Here is a 16,991-nt window from a genome sequence, read left to right as displayed (position 1 = left end):
GCCACTCATGAGATTCAATAGCTTTCTCCGCATGACCCTCAATGTTCACACTGAGAGGGCCGGCTTCAATGGATCAATTACCGCAATGATTACGTTCATCAAATACTTGATTGAAACTCTAATCCTGCTATAGAATGAAATGTTTTTCTCACGCGCACACTCATCCAGACAAGAGAGATGGATTAAAGACACTTTCGGTCTGTTGTTGACCCTTTGTCTGTATTTCTTCTTTTCATTTATTCCCTTTCTTTATCTTCCTCCTCCATCTTTCTGTCTATTGTTCGCTTGTCTTCATTAAAAGGTCACACTTTATCTCTCAGAGTTTATTCTTGCTGTTTCTCCTCTCTCTTTTTCGTCTTGCCTGCATCCTTCCCTCCCATTCCGACACTTAATAGGGTGAAAGCCATCTCCATTACTGTGAAGTTGTACACATGAGTACTGATAACGCCTGCTGTGTCTTGTAATGAGTGATTGGACATCATCGAGCGTGTGTGTTTAGTTAGCTTGCCGTGCCACCGCAATCCTCCTGCATCTTGGAGAAAAGGAGATAATTGACAGACGTATAATCCTCTTCCTCCGCATGGGACTATGGGGAACCATCATGGTGACAAAGTGATGACACGTGGAAAAGTATTAAATCCAATTGTGAGAAAACAGCAGAGAAAGGAAGGAGCATAGACCGAGAGTGACATTTACATTACAGGAAGTGATTTAGAGTTGCTTACTGCAAGTCACTATTCTGGTCAGATCAGATTGATTTAGACCCATGCAGGGCAGCGGTTTGGTTTTGTTGGCTTTTGAATGATGGAAATACTTGTTTATATGCTGTTTGTCAGGTTTGGTTGATATATGTAATTATGTGAGATAATAAGGAAATGTTAACAGCTAGATTTACATTTAGACTGGGAAAACAATACTGTATAAATTACATTTGGGGAAATTAAAACAAATTAATACGATTAACAAAAAAGGTGTTTTGTGTGTTTGTTAGCGTAATTATCCAATTATTATAGAAGCAAGTGGGACTTCTTTCACAGTAGGTATGTGTGTGTGTGTGTGCACCTGCTATCCAGTTCTTTCCCACCTGTGGAATCCCGCAGCAGATTCATTTCAAGCTTTTCCAAGAATGAACTTTGGCTGCCGCTGTGGGCGATCATGTCACAAAGACCAGAGGAGAACTTGAATGCGAACTGGCGTGTTCACTAGAAAGATATTACAAAAACTTCACCCTGCATGAGCGCGACTTCCTCCGTTCCTAATTACAAAAGCATAAACGGCACAGCGAACTTCATTTTGCCTTTTCCATCATTTTCTCTTCTTTCACGCAGCCCTGTAATGGGCTGAATTTTTCTGAATGCACAAACAGGTGAGGAGCTGCACCTGTGTCTCACCCCAGTCATGGCAGCTCTTGAATATTTACAGCGCACATGAAAGACATACCACAGTGTGTGTATGTCAATGGGTAGAAATCTTTTACTGTTTTATATTCTTTAATTTTTTATTCCTAAAGTCTTTTTCAGGTATACGTCATTAGAAATAATTTTCTGTCCTTGTGTCGCCTGTGTGGTGCAACTGTAGCTTTGTGTGAACCTTGCTTCCTCTCTAGTTTCCATTCAGCTGCCTATACACACATATTGAGAGTACACAAGGTTCTATTAAGACTTTTCTACAGTTTATTTTACAAGCAGGCTGTGTATTTATTTGGATGAATTCACCATATTGCTATATTCAGTGTTAATATTAAATTATTAAAAAAAAAAAAAAAAAAAAAATCATGAATGCAAACAAAATATATATGTTATTTGCATATATATTATTTAATTTAGTTTTCATTTTTTTATTTATATAGATATAAAAAAATCTAGAAAGAATTTAATGCAAATCTTAAAACAATAAATTAATAAAATAAACAATACCAATAATACTTTTATATTTTAAATATTTAAATTGTTATTTGTGTTTATTATTATTATTATTATTATGAATAGTATTATTTACATTTTTTATTATTATATTTTATATTTATCTATCTATCTATTTGTATGTCTGTCTGTCTATCTATCTAAAAATTTTATATTTTATGAATTTTATTAAGTAATTTCTGTATTTTATAGATGCATAATGGTGCATTAATGCAAACATTGCCAGGAGAATATGCTTGAGTAGATTTTGTAATGTGAGTTCAATCTTTTGAAGTGTGTGTAAACTAGTAAGTCTAGAGTGAAGAGGACAGATCTGAACATGAGTATGATCACTGAGATCAAAGATGCTGAGATGCTGAAGTCCTCTTTTGCTGCTGAAGATCCTGATGATGCAGATGAATTAAATCATCTGGGATGCTTTTTTCTAGAAACTATTCGCCTGCCAGACAAACATATAAACACACTCGGGACGGCACAAAGGCACACTGAACTATACAGCACATAATGGAGCTAATTTCAGCCCATTCGTACCCACACAGAAGAGTTTGTACTCACCCAAGAGAGCATGCTTTGTTGAAATGCGACATCCAGCGATCCATAAAAGTAACCATAGCTCTCCACCCCCAAAGTCCCTTTCATGAGTGTGTTGTGAAGGTTAGCGCATTCTCTTTGAAAGGCCAACAGATCTTTCCCCTGCAGGTGAGCGCTAAACCCGTAAGCCCTGCACTGAGCCCCTGCTGCGCAAGGAGAAAAACATCTCTCGCTAACCTCTCTCCTCCCTTCAGCAACCATTCTATGTCTTGCACTTTTGTCTTGTTCTGCCAACTTCCGTCTTCAAGGAGGTCCTGCGTGTGAATGGCCATTGATTCAGCTTTGTGTGTTTGGAGTCATCTCCTTCGCCGTCTACTCCGGAGGTGACCTATCCTGAGGCCTCAGCTTAGAGCAATTTAACCAGGAATTAGCTGCCTGCTGCTCAGCTGAGAATACATAATGAAAAAGGAGTATTTGATCAAAATACTTTGTCCTTGGCTTAGCATCTTCGTGTTCCCTTGTCATTTTCTGGAGGCTTGTCGATGAGCCTCCCCAGAGTCCATCGGTATTTGCCACTGTAACCCCTCACTTTATGTGTAAGAGTTTACATACAGTAGATGCTGTATAAAGAATGCTTTGATCCCGTGATAATTTGGGAGGGGATAATTTGCCAAACCTTGTTCTTGCTCCGAGTGGGTCTCATTCTCATTTCATTCAAAACCCATAGTGTATGATAGTCACAAACCCCAGTTGTTTAGCTGCAGACTGTGATCTCATCCATTGGGAGGATATTAGACATTTTGAGACAATTTTAGAACACAAATTGTTTTCATTTGTCATGTGTATCCTAGCTATGAGGCACATGTTTGAGTCTGGTAGTGTGTAATCCTCAGTCATTTAGTGTATGATTCGCAGTTTTTCCTCTGTATCTATTTATAAAGTCAAAAAGTTTATGATGCCTAGTGTTTGATCTGTTCAGATTTTAAAAGTTGTGCAGTGTAATCCAGCCTTTAGTGTGAAAAATGTCTTACGAATCAGGAACAAAAGAGAACCCTTTTTACTATAAAGAATCTTTTGCGCAGTGAAAAGATTTCATGGATGCTAAAGATTCTCCATGGTACCAAAGATGCCAATAGACCAATTCGGTGTTTGCAAACAGTGATGACGCTTTTCCAACAGAGCAGCTCACATCAGTTTTGTGTTTTGCACAAATGCTCTGCTCACCACTCAAATTTAAAAGCTGCTGTTGGTTAATGAAATGTTGGTAAACGTCTCTGTTTAGCTTCAGATGGTGTCGTTGGTGACAGTATTCTATAAAAAATTATTTTCATTCTGATTCAAACATCAAAGAGCCACAACAATATATTTTTTTCTCTTATTGCATGGATTGTACCCATCTCCCTCCAGTTGTTACCAGTGTTTTTCTGCTGCCACAATGTGCCTGCAGCTGCAAGTGACATAACTGTCGTCTGTTCCAAATTGGTCTTTAAAGAACCCTAATTTTTAACAGTACTTAGCTGTGGTTTAAACCTGAGAGATCTTCACTGATATATTCCAACCGCTCAAACATGCAGACAGGTGGGGCAGCAGCCTGTCACAAACGCCTTGAGGCCTGTTCCAGCTGCCCTGTGAGCCTTCAAGGTACGAGGCCGACTACACACACTCACACATGCGTTCATCCCCTACCAACTCCGCCCCAGTCTGCCAGGGCACAAGTGCGAGCGCTCTGATGCTCTTCTGCTCACGCTGCGCAGCAGTATTACACTTTCTACACAAAGCCTGTGTTCATGATCCCCACCCCACTGCGATTGTGCCCTCTCATGTACCCTCACTCCACATCACCCCCAGTGTCACACCTTTTCAGATGTAAGGCCAGTGCACACAGTCCACATGAATGCGAACATGCAGAATTAACTGCTAACATCAGGTTTGATATTTAATGTAACATTAATTTCATATTCATGTTCATACAATCAAAAAAAAGTGACTTTTTTTACATAGACTGGACAAAATTAAGCAGTTGTCTAAATAGTTTTTGGTTGATTGTTATCCAAAACATACCTTTCTATCAAAGTTATCTGACATTATCAAGATGATTTCGTTCTTAATATCTACATTAATTTTGCATTTAATCATTAATAAGTGATATATAATTGTCCATTAAAATGAGCCACAAAAGAGGTTTAACTCTTAAAAAAATTACCAAACCCACATGAGAAACATGAAAAACTAATGAAATACAGAAATTGGAAAGTTAAGACATGACCACTGGGCAGCAAAATACTCACTCAGCGGGCTCAGAAAAAAAAAAAAGGTGGAGAAGAAAAGACATGTTAACTGCAAAGGTTTTAAGAGTTAACGTGAAGAATTAGATGTAAAACCATCATTTCTCAGAACTGCAACCTTCCTGGAGTCTCCAGAATTACAAGGTGTCAGGTTCTCAGAGACTTTGCTTGGGCAAAAAAATCCTTAAAAATGACCTTCACTTAATAAGAATAAAATGGTGAAGTGCTGTGAAATACATTAAGACTAATTTTTTATAGGCTTTATCGACAGATAAGTTGTGAGTGACTCTTAAAGTACCAGCATCACATCCTCTTGTACCACTTTTTGAAGAATTTATCTTCAGGAATCTGACTGCTTGTCAGTTTTAGGAGCTCATTTTAATTTTTAGTCAGTCCTGCCAGACAGACTTTTCAGGATAAAAAATGGAATAATAATGAGCTCCTAAAACTTGGTGAAAGAAATACAATCAAAATATCAAGGTGCCTTATAATTATTCATGCGGTGTACATATATTATATTATATATATATATATATATATATATATATATATATATATATATTAGGGGTGTCCCCGACTAAGGATTTTCATAGTCAAATCGGAATTTTCGAATCTTGCTGATATTCGACTAATAGTCGAATCATATGTTTGGGGGCGGGGCAAAATACATTGAGTCAATTCAGACATTCGATAGCCATAATTACTGATGTTAACACACAGGGAAAATGTGTAACAAATGCCTCGCATATACAAATGGGGGAAAATGTTTTTGTGTTTTGATTAAAAGATTGTTAACACTAAATCTGCGAAACCCTAAGAATACACAATTTTTACAATATTGCTTTCATTATAAAGTTAGCCTATATAACAGTTATTAATGTTCTGCATTTCTGTTTTGAGCTGCATGCGCTGAAGATGACCAGTAGAGCCATCTCTGAATGAACTCATTTTGTGGACGCGTTCTTCACGAAACAATGTGCAGAAACAGCAGCTAAACTAAAAAAATCCATTGTGTTTTATTATAATGGTGTTCTCATTATAATGGTATGGGTGTGACAGTCATAGTTATTAATATATCGCCGTAGTATTACAATGAAGCAGTTGACTCAAAATTAATTGCATCTTATATCAGGTAAGTAATATATCCACTATATATATACACCGGCTGAAATGTTTTGAAATCACTTGTACCTGTTCGGAAAAATCCAGTCTCTGCCTGTGTCGGTTTGAGTCTTGGTAAAGTTTTAAATCCCTGCCGCCAAGATGCTCCTCTGTCAGTCACGGATTGTGGAAAGTGAAACGTAAATCTGTAGGGGTGGTTGGATTTATTCACGCACTTTAAAATATTAATTTGAAGCTTCTTTCTTTTCAGATTCTTATTCACTGCTTTATCATAATAGGCTGCATATTAACTTATTGGGAGAAAACCGCAAGTTCTACATGAAATCAGACATTTGAGCTCCCCCATATAGTCAAAATGGCTTAATCAATAACACCCCACAAATATTCGACTGTGAGATTGATAGTCGAATCAGGCTCCTCGAATCGAAGCATCGAATCATCGACTATTTGTGTACAGTATATATATATATATATATATATATATATATATATATATATATTTATTTTTTACTCCTTTTATGGCCTCATGATGTTTTGTTTCTTGATCATGATATAAGGGCAGATTTATAATTGATGTTTTCGATTGTCATCTCCTATTTGCGCCCGCTGGTGGTGTACAGCAGATTGAGAGAGGGAGAGAAGGACGGAGGTGAGGAAACTGATGTTGGCTGAAAGACTCAGCGTGGACCAACGAAAGCAGGAAGCTGGTAGTGTGGTTCTTAGATCGGGAGGGGTCACTGGCGAATGAGCACACGTAATGATGGGACTGAAATGGGCTGATGGAGTAAGGAAAGAAAGAGACCCTGGCATTTGAAAGCTTCCTTCTTAATTGAGAGTGTGAGGTGTTTGTTAAACGGCTTCAAACCCTTTAAGTTGTCTGGATTTTCCTGTATTTTTCACTCTTTCTCTCACCTACCAGGCTCAGAGGGAAGTTTCTCTGGGCAAAAATCAAATGAGGGTGAAGATGAGGACTATGTTAATTATGTCGGCTCTCGCAGTTGGTTTATTAGACTGCTGAGACCGTGCTCAGTGTTAGATTGTGGGATTCCAGTTCCAATTTATATAGTCCATCACAAAGTTTTGATGGCAAGATTTTGTGCATTTAATTGACTGTAAATGATTGACTTGATCCAAATAAGACAGCAGTCAGCAATTATGCACACACATGCATGGCATCATTCTAAAAAATCAGTTTGTAATGTAGTTTAAAATATCATCATTTGATATATTTCAAAAATAAATAAAATTTATAAAAAATAATTATAATTGAAAAAAGAATTTATTCATATAAAAAATAAAAACATGGTCAGAAGACAAATTAAAAAAAGAAAAAATTAATTATTCATTAATTTTATATAATGTATTCTATATTTTAAAATGTATGGCAAAATTTTGTTTGTAATGTATTTCTTAGAAGACAGTATATTTCTAACTGAATTATTGTGATGTCTATTTGTATATTCGTTGATTGCAGATTGTAACATATATTTTATTTTATTCCATTAAAATAAAATATATTTTTACCGTAATTGTATGACAATTCAGTTTGTAATGTGTTCTGAATTATGATGTCATACATATGTGATCATTTGTTGATTTGTAGACTGTAAAATATAATTACATTTATATTTTAACATAAATCATAAGAATTTTTATCATACCATCTATTATAAAAATAAAATATATAGTTTATGCCATTTATAAAATGTTCATAATTGTATGACACAATTCAGTTGTATTTTTAATTGAAATACATGAAAAATGAATCATGATGATGAATATGTGTATTTTGTTGATTGCAGATTGTATGTTATTTTTGCAATATTTTGCCTCATTATAAGATTTTTTTTTTTTTTTTTTTTTTTTTTTTTTACAAATTAACCTCTACAAACACTGTTGCTAAAAGCATGAATTTCATTCTAAGATTATAATTAAAACATAATTAAGATGAGAGAGGTTGTGCTAATATAGTTATAATATAAAGCCATTGTTAAGCAAGCCATGCAATACCTACCTGTACAACCCTTTCAGATTTGACAATATTCACAATATAAGACATCTCAACTGTTATTTTTCCAGATGCAGCATAGAACAAATCATGAAGTAGTGAATATATTATGAAGTGACCTTCTGTTAGGACTGTCATATAAATATGGCGTCATCTCAAGTTGATGCTATGCCTTTGGGACTTTGTGTGCAAAGTAAAATGAGATTTGTCATACACACATCATTAGCTTGATGAGTGGGACAAGCGCTGTGCTAGCAGAAGCCTCACACTCTGAAACTGAAGTCTGCGAATTCCAGTAAATGGTGCACAGAGCCGAGCGAGTGCTTCTTGTGGTAATAATTGGGCAGTTGATTTGACATTCCTGCAGAGTGGCCAATGAGCAGCCCATAGCTCACAATGATCCATTCGATATATAGATCTGTGCCTGGACCATCAAGAAAACACAGGGATGTCACACAATGCAATTATAATGAAGTGTCCCCAAAACAGCTTGTAATCTTGTGTACTGACTGTACATGAGGATGGTTGGGGTGGCAATAATTCATACCGTGCCTCCTGCTTTGGATCTGGCGACGAATTAGTGGCCTCAGCCAGTGTCACATGTCTTATTGTTAGTCATGGCGACCCTGCCAAGTCTCAAGGTCACCTGTTCCGCCCAGGCATGAATAATCTATTGAAGGATTGGTTCCTCCTCACTGCCTGCATGGAGATGTGTCGGTGTGGATTATTTATGCTTTATTGTGCCTCCATTGAACAAGCAGTCAGTTCTGAACATACTGGAGAAAGCAAGACTGATATGTTTTATTAGCTTAGCAATGCATTTCTGATTTTTTTTTCTTTTTTCACCTGGAAGGTTTTTGGGTCGGTAATTTTTCTTTTTTTTATTTCTCTTATGCTCCCAAGGCTTCATTTATTCATCAAAATTGTGATAGTAAAGCTTAATTTTCAGCAGCCATTACTTCAGTCTTCAGTGTCACATGACACTGCCAAAAATAATTTAATACGATTAAAAAAAAAAACACATTTCTTATTGTAAAATAATTAATTAAAAAATATGATATGATATGTGAAAAATTATATGAAAGTGTGAAACAAATATATCCCCACTCACACAGAGAAACTGTTTAGTATTCATACCCACGCTAATTTATGTTTAGGGAAGATAAACATCTGCAAAATCTAGCAAAGCAGCTCAGATTCAAAGCCCATGCAGATCTGAAGAGGACACTGTTTGTGTGCATGGGAGATCTCATTATTTAAAGTGGACAGCATGTTCTTCCTCACCTTGTCACACATTCTAGTTTGTGCCACTCAGGACTAGCCCTTGTCTTTCTCTTGCACAACACATGCTAAATGTCAAGCTCTCTATCTCCCCTCTTATATGGTACTTACTCCTGTCCTCTCACACGCTTGTATGAAGTGTCCCTGAGGACGTACCAGCCTGCTGACCCTCTAAATACGCAAACAGTCTTCATACATGGCACAAAACCCTAGGAGTCCCCCTAGGTTCAGCCTTAGGCCCAATACAGAACTGGCTTTCCCTCTGCTTGGTCCACAGATGCACCACAGATGTCCGTATGTATATATGTGTGCTGAAAAGACATATTTTGACCTCAGGAGATGCAGGTGCAGTGTACCGTTACCATTGAGAATGGGTAGGGAGTTTGAAAACTTTTTCAAGGTTAGCAGAAACCCCACAGACCAGAAACAAACTTGTAGGGAACCCCAGGGATAGGCTTTTGTTGGCCAGACACACACAGTGAAATCTGGAACAATAGGGATTCGGGAGCCGAGTTGCAGAGGATAATTTTTCATGACATGGCTTGGCCTTTAGCAGAGAAAAATCTGAAAGAGCAATTTAAAATATGATTAATGATGATAATAAGTTCAAGTGGTCATCATTTATACACGCTGAGTCTTGCACATTGCATGAAGAAAGAAAAACAATTGGCTATACTTCTGCAAAAGTAAACACAGATATCAATTTAGCTATGAACACTTGACCACAGAGAATTGATTCACTTTCACTGAATGAGAAAAAAGAATAGTCGTTACTTCAAGCTGAATATCCTGATTGTATTTTGATATGCATTGTAAATGGCATGGAGGGAAAATGAGTACATCTGTCTGGTTCAGTTTCTAAATCAAACTGTTCTGAAACTTTAACAGGCTTTTTGAATTACTGTGTACCATTGTTCATTTCAAGAAAAACGAAAACAGAAGTGACATGAAATAGAACAAGTAACGATCAAGTAAAATAAGATACAAAACGACATTTTCATGAGAAAAAAAAAAGTTTCTAATCTGATAATGCACTGTTTGAGGTGAAAGATAGATTAATATTGATGGGAATTCTAGTTCAGGACATCAATAACACAACTGAAGATTATTCCAGCATATGCAATAAAGTAATTTACTGCTATCATCTGTTATTCCCAGACACTTTTTGGGGTCTTAAATGGGTGAGTGATGACTGCTAGATTATTGAAAACGTTTCTTCTCATAAATTCATGAGGTTGTTTGTGTTTCTATGTTTTTGTCTCCCAAAAGACAGACATCATCAAACTATTAAGTATGGATGGAAGAATTTTGTTTATTCTGCTCAAATCACTGCACTTCTCTTGTCAAACGCACATTGAACCGATGGCACAGGTTCCAGCATGTGAGGTTTTCGTGTGTTCACGACCTGGGTCTCAGCTTTACCTGAGCTATTTGAGCATTTATATTCACAGGGCAGCAGCTGCACTTTCCTTTTCACTTTTTAACGTTCTTTTTTTTTTTTTTTTTTTTTTTTTTACTTTTGTTCCCTTATTTTCCCCCTTATTTTCCCTTTTTATCCTCTTCACAATCCTGGACCCATTTGACACACCATCAGAACACCCCACAATAATCCAAAATGTGGTCTCATCTGAGCTGAGATGAAAGGAGGGAAGATGCACACACACACACACACACACATACACATGCAGTGCCGCACTAGACACTTGGCTCTGTGATATGGCAGGGCTGCCTTGGGATAGCTTCAAAGCCCAGTGACATAAATTTATGATAGCAGCACCACACTTTTTGCCAAAACTGAGCTGTTGTTGTCTTACTGAGAGGCAGGATGAGTAGAGAAAGAGGCCGTACTGTAGAATGCGTGAGCATGATAGGGGGAGAAGGGTGTAATTCTTTGCTATCTTTTTGATGATCATGTTCATGGAATAATTTAGACAGATAATTCTCATTTTCCTCATTGGAAATCTTATTTTCTGGAATTTATGACTTGACCTGATTGTGGTGTGTGTATGTATTTAGAAGTTTTGGGTTTATAAGGTATCTTAATGCTTTTAAAAGAGGTCTCTTACGCTTACAAAGGATGCATTTATTTGATTTACAGTATTTAGGAGGAAAGAAAAAGTACTATATTATATTATATATTTATTTAGCAATTTAAGATATATTTATGGGCTTTTTATGCCTTTATTGGGATAAGACAGTAGAAGGCTGACAGGAAAGCATTTGGTAGAGAGGGGAGTGGGATCAGCAAAGGACCTCGAGACTTTAATCAAACTCTGGTAATTGTGCGTGCAGTTGCACCAAGAGGCTATCGGAGCCAAATTTGTTGCAATGTCAAATAAATTTTGTCTTTTATATATATATATATATATATATATATATATATATATATATATATATATATATATATATATATATATTTTTTTTTTTTTTTAATATATATATATTTATTTATTTGTTTGTTTATTTATTTTTATTATTATTATTATTTATTTTATTTTTTTGTAAAACTGGATTTTCAGCAGTCTTTTCTCCAGTCTTCAGTGTCACATGATGTTTCAGAAAGCATTATAATATGCAGATTTGCTGTTCTAGAAACATTTTTTATTGTCAGCACGGTTGTAAACTGTTGAGCTGCTTAATATTTTGTGGTAACCATGATAAATTTTCTGAAGAGAGTCTTTTTGAATGTTTCATTAAAAGCACCAGCAGATATGAGTCATTTTCACTTTCATTTTTCATTTTCATGAGTCAGAATTTCACAGTGTTATTTCTTAATTGAATTTCCAGCCAAATTCATATTTTTCTCTCTTTCTCACTCTTTTCAGAGGAGGATTGTTTGAACTGCACGGAGGAGTGTCTAGTGCTGGGGCACTCTGACCGTTGTTGGATGCCCCAGTTTCCCTCAGGGGCTGGAGGAGCAGGAACTCCCCAAGCCGAGGGCTCGGACTACCGCACCAACCTCTTCGTACCAGCCGGCATGGAGGCAGTTACAGTGGAAACCGAAACTTATGAGACGGTGTGCAACCCCAATGGCAAAAAAACTTTCTGCACATTTGGGAAGGAGCGTCGAGACCACACCATCCTCGTGGCGAATGTTAAACCCTACCTAAAGACCAAACGTGCCCTCAGCCCTCTCTTGCAGGAGGTTCCGTCTGCTTCATGTAGCCCTACCAAAGGCTGCAGTAAAGGTTCCCTGTGCTCTTCGGCCAAAGGGATGGGCGACGGAGCAGAGGGCAAGCCCAGCACCAGCCACTACGGACCCCCAGATGGACAGTACATCTCCCCGAACAAGCAGAACAAAGAGCAGGGATACTCCTCGCTGCCTCCCTCCGACCCCGTAGCCAAAGTCCTGGCTGAAGCACGTTCGCGGATCAGCCAGGAGACAGCGGTGGAAATGGACAGTGTTTTGGAGCAGGGCGGAGGAGAGATGGGCCGTGGCACCATGGACGCAGACCAGGTGGTCAGAGACATCGACAAACTGCTGCAGGATTGTCGGGGAAATGAAAACACCCCCATCAGAAAGTAAAACAGACTTTGCGAGCATAAGAATCTACAGCGGACGAAACATGGACCAAGTCAAGACACTCTCAGAGAGAGTGTGATGCAGATGGGGACAAAAAACATATGTACTTGAAGATCTTGACAAATAAACATAGGGAGCAAAAGAACAGTTTGCTTACGTTCGCTTGGATGCCGTGTTGTGTTTTTGGGGGCAAGTGAATTTCTTTAGAGTTGCAGAAGTTGCTGCTTCTGGCTTCTTGTGAGCTTTTTCTTCTTCTTCAAGTGCCCACCAGCTTCAAACTATTTCTTATGACGTCTTTCTGTCACTGAACTGCAGACGGAGCATCCCACCCTTCTACAGGGACTTTTGGAGGAGAAAGGGTGGCCAAAAATGGTTTGTTCTGACAATCGCAAGTCTAAATGGTTCGGGGTGCATCAGCCACCCCCGGAACGGTTGGACCACACCAAGACAGAGACTCTCTCTTTAACTTTTATTGGCTTTGTAATATCAGCGTAAGAAGTGCAAATGATATAAACAAACTCGGAGGGGGGGTGTGGGGCCATGAATCTTTAGGGCGGGTGGGGAGGGTTGATTATGAAATGTAACCATTCTTCACCTGTCATTTCTAGTCACGTGTAAACTGTGTCCTCCTCCCCCTATGTATACGTACACATGGAACATTCCAGAATGGTGAACCTGTTATTCTCACTTATTGGTCCTCTGTGATCATCTGTCTTCAGCTTTTCACTACTTTTAAGGTGACTTTCCACGTGTCTGACGTTAAGTTATAACAATCACTCTCTTGTATATAAGGGACATTTTTCCTAAACTGTGAAAAGATATATCTATATATACATATAGATAAATATATATAAATATATGAACTTATGTATAGTGTCCAGATAACAATGAAAATATTTATACATTTTGTAAAAAAAAAAAAAAAAAATACATTAATCTCAGAAAAAAGAGGGTGCGCACAGAATGAAAATGCAGTTAAAAATATTTATTGAACTGCAAAGGACACTGTTTCAATTTCAGAAAAACAATACATTAACAACAACAAAAAAAGGATTTTAAAAAAGGAAATGTCCCTTCACATTGTCACTTATACACAATATCATTTTAATGTGCAAAATGTATCCGATTTAATGTGTTTACATCAAAACAACATATTTTTATTGATTTTTCCTGCAGTTTCTGTGCATTTGAGCCAAATTGTTACGTGTACAAGAGCTATATTGTGTATTTTATTAAATTAATATATGGTTGTGTTGTAATATACATGGGCTAATATTGTACTTGGCAACTGATGCCTTAGTAGTCGTCAAACTCTATGAGTTTAATTTCCATTCGGTTTCATTCTTGGTTCACTCTCTCGCTTTCGCTTTCTGCTTCGCCTCGCTGCTGTGCGTTTCGTCAGGTTATGTTGTTTAAAACACGTGTTGGAAAAGACTTCCTACATGACATGTTCAATACTTGCTAAGCAACTTGTTTTTGTCTACAAGAAACAAAACTAAAAAAAGCCACACATGACTACACTTTGCGTAGTTTTTTACAGTACAAAGACTTGTTTTATGGGCAGCTAATTACAAAAATGGTAATTGTTTGGGTGCATTTAAGTGTTTTTTTTCTTCTTCTTCTTCTTCTCAGCCTTATTGCTCTATTTTGATTTGATGAGAGCGGCAGAAAATCCTTTGTGAACTTTTAGTGATGCTGTCTACTCTGTAATTTGTACTGCAGAGGATTGGAAGAATTCAGAAAAAGAACATACTGTTCATTGCATAAAAAGGACCAAAATGAGGTTCCCTCTGAGGAATTTGTAAAGTCATGGATATATTTTGTCATATTCTCTATTCTTTCTCTGAATGCATAAAGCCTGCCACATTTAAAAAAAAACTTTCACTCTGACTTTTTGCGCTGTTCCAAAAAGTCCTGAGTTTAAAGCTCAAAATTTGACGCAAGAGGAACAAACCAATATTTTACATGCATATCAATTTGCAATATTTTTGAATATTAAAAGTTAAATAATTATAGAATCAATTATTTTTTTTTTTTTTTAGTGTCACTGAGCTTGTTGCAATGCATTCTTCAGTGTTTTATATCTGGTGAAAGTCAGCATAATTAAACCTAGATTTTTAAACAACCTTTGCATCAGCAGCACAAAAGGTTCCCATTGAGGGAGCTCGTCAGTTTTTTGGAATGTTTTGTATTTTCTATGTCAAATGGAGCTCAGTTTTAGCAGCATTGGTATCACAATCTATCCATCCAGTTCAGCCTATAATACTCATAATGACCTTGTGCACTCTGTTCATATCATGGAATATGAGAATATAAACAATGAATATATGAATATATATGTCTATATATTTATGTTATTAGAACGGTACCCTGCCCACACAGTGCACTTTGGGATTTGAACTATTCCCAGGCACAGCAATATAATGAAAAAGCACTCCTCGTAAACGAACTCCAGTTACGCTATGTTGCCAAATTTTTGCTGCATTCTGACTAAAATGAGCTGCCACAATCACAAAAGAAACAGAAACAAACCCAAGGGGAAGAAAAGCATTTTCATGATCGGCTATTTATGTCATCAGAAAGCGTTGCCCGCGGTGTGCGTTAAACACAGGTCGACCTGCGCAGCTACCACATCTTCCGTAAAGACACAGTTGCGTCTGTTCCATTATTTATTTATAATTTCTTGGTTTATTTATTTATTTATTTATTTATTTATTTATTTATTTATTTATTGTTCTACTCGTGCATCTGTTTTCCTGCTTCAAAGGATGCACTCCTAGATTTTCTCCTTTGTTTATGTTTTTTTTTTTTCTCTCATCGTTTCATTCTTTATTTTCCGCACAGTGGGTTTATCCGTACCCGGGAAAAGGAGACAAAGTGGAAAAAAAAGAAAAAGTGAGAAGTGAGAAGCACTGTGTTCATATCTAAATGAGTTTTTTTTTTTTTTTCAAACATAGTGATGAGTTTGACATGCCGACACACTTGACACAGCCACAACAAATAACAATACACAGCGTGGCAGTTGCATCTCAGATCTCGCTGTGGTGTGTGACACAAGCACTTTTTATTTTCTACTACTGAGCTGATTCTCCGTGATCAGCGCACTGCCACGGTTCAGTCTATGTCATTTACACGAACAGTGCCTTCAAGAGACATCAAGGTTCTTAAGAACGCTTTAACCCGAAGCCACACAGATAGAAATAACTTCCCTGCCTGTCACTCGTCTCAGTTTGTTTCTATTTTTTATTCCTTTATACCTTTAGTTATTTTTTTATTGCTTCTGAATGTGAGAGCCAAGCACCGGTGGATGCCTTCTCATTGATGCGTGTGCATAAGAGAGCTATAGTGTGTTTCATTAAACCTTATATACCTTATACTAGCATAAAATACAGTCTCTGCCTGTCAGTGGTTGGTGGTAGGAATAGCATAGTCACATACTATATGTAAACAGTATATAGTATGTATGTCAATTTTAATTATGCCAGGTTATTGTGAGCCAATCACTTGAGCTGCAAATGCTATGTGACTAATCACAGGAAAATGAGACCATGGAAAAACTTTTTTTTTTTTTCAAGTAATTAGCTACTCTCCCGAGCTGATAGGCACCAGTGAAATATTAACTAGAATTAAAAAAATATATATTAATTACTTGTTATATAATTCTTATATAATTTGTTATATAATCAATTATTTGTTTTATGTGTGTGTGTGTGTGTGTGTGTGTGTGTGTGTGTGTGTAAAAACTGAAGACAACAGAGCATAATAAATACTATATTGTATCCCACAATGATTTTTTCCCCCAAATATATTCTTTTTCCATATGATGAAAAAAATACCCTACAAGCAACTGACATTAATATTATAATGGCCATCTATGTGAAATAATGCAATTCTATGAAAAATATGCCATTTTGAACTACAAGCAACTCACATAATGCTTAACATTGTCACAAAATTTGTATTAAAATGCACAAAAATGTAAAATACATTATATTTTCAAGGTAATTAACTGTCACTGCATTAAACTTGCGATATGAGTCATGTAGCATATTTATATATATATATATATATATATATATATATATATATATATATATATATATACTTTTGTGATCACGCTTTATGTAATATTTCATAAAAATTATATTTAAATCAAAATTATATGTATTCTAAATATACAAAAAAAACTGGAACTAGTAAAATATCTTCTATAATTAAAAAAGCTGAATAATAAAATAAGCTGATTTATTTTCAGCTGCTATAAATAAACAAATAAAATGCATATATACATACATAAATAAAAGGCAATTTATGGGAAA

General features: G+C 36.5%; 1 protein-coding gene across 1 annotated transcript in view; it reads left to right on the top strand.

The window, feature by feature from the left end:
- Positions 1-14,187, top strand: part of pcdh17 (protocadherin 17) — a 73,343-nt gene extending 59,156 nt beyond the window's left edge. Inside the window, exon 5 of the mRNA XM_059537365.1 lies at positions 11,975-14,187. Coding sequence (XP_059393348.1) covers positions 11,975-12,675 — 701 coding nt within the window. The 3' untranslated portion in view covers positions 12,676-14,187. The remainder of the gene's footprint in view (positions 1-11,974) is intronic.
- Positions 14,188-16,991: the final 2,804 nt, after the last annotated feature.

This window comes from Carassius carassius, chromosome 44 (genome assembly GCF_963082965.1).
Source record: "Carassius carassius chromosome 44, fCarCar2.1, whole genome shotgun sequence".
Lineage (NCBI taxonomy): Eukaryota > Metazoa > Chordata > Actinopteri > Cypriniformes > Cyprinidae > Carassius > Carassius carassius.
This window is presented reverse-complemented; position numbering and strand designations above follow the sequence as displayed.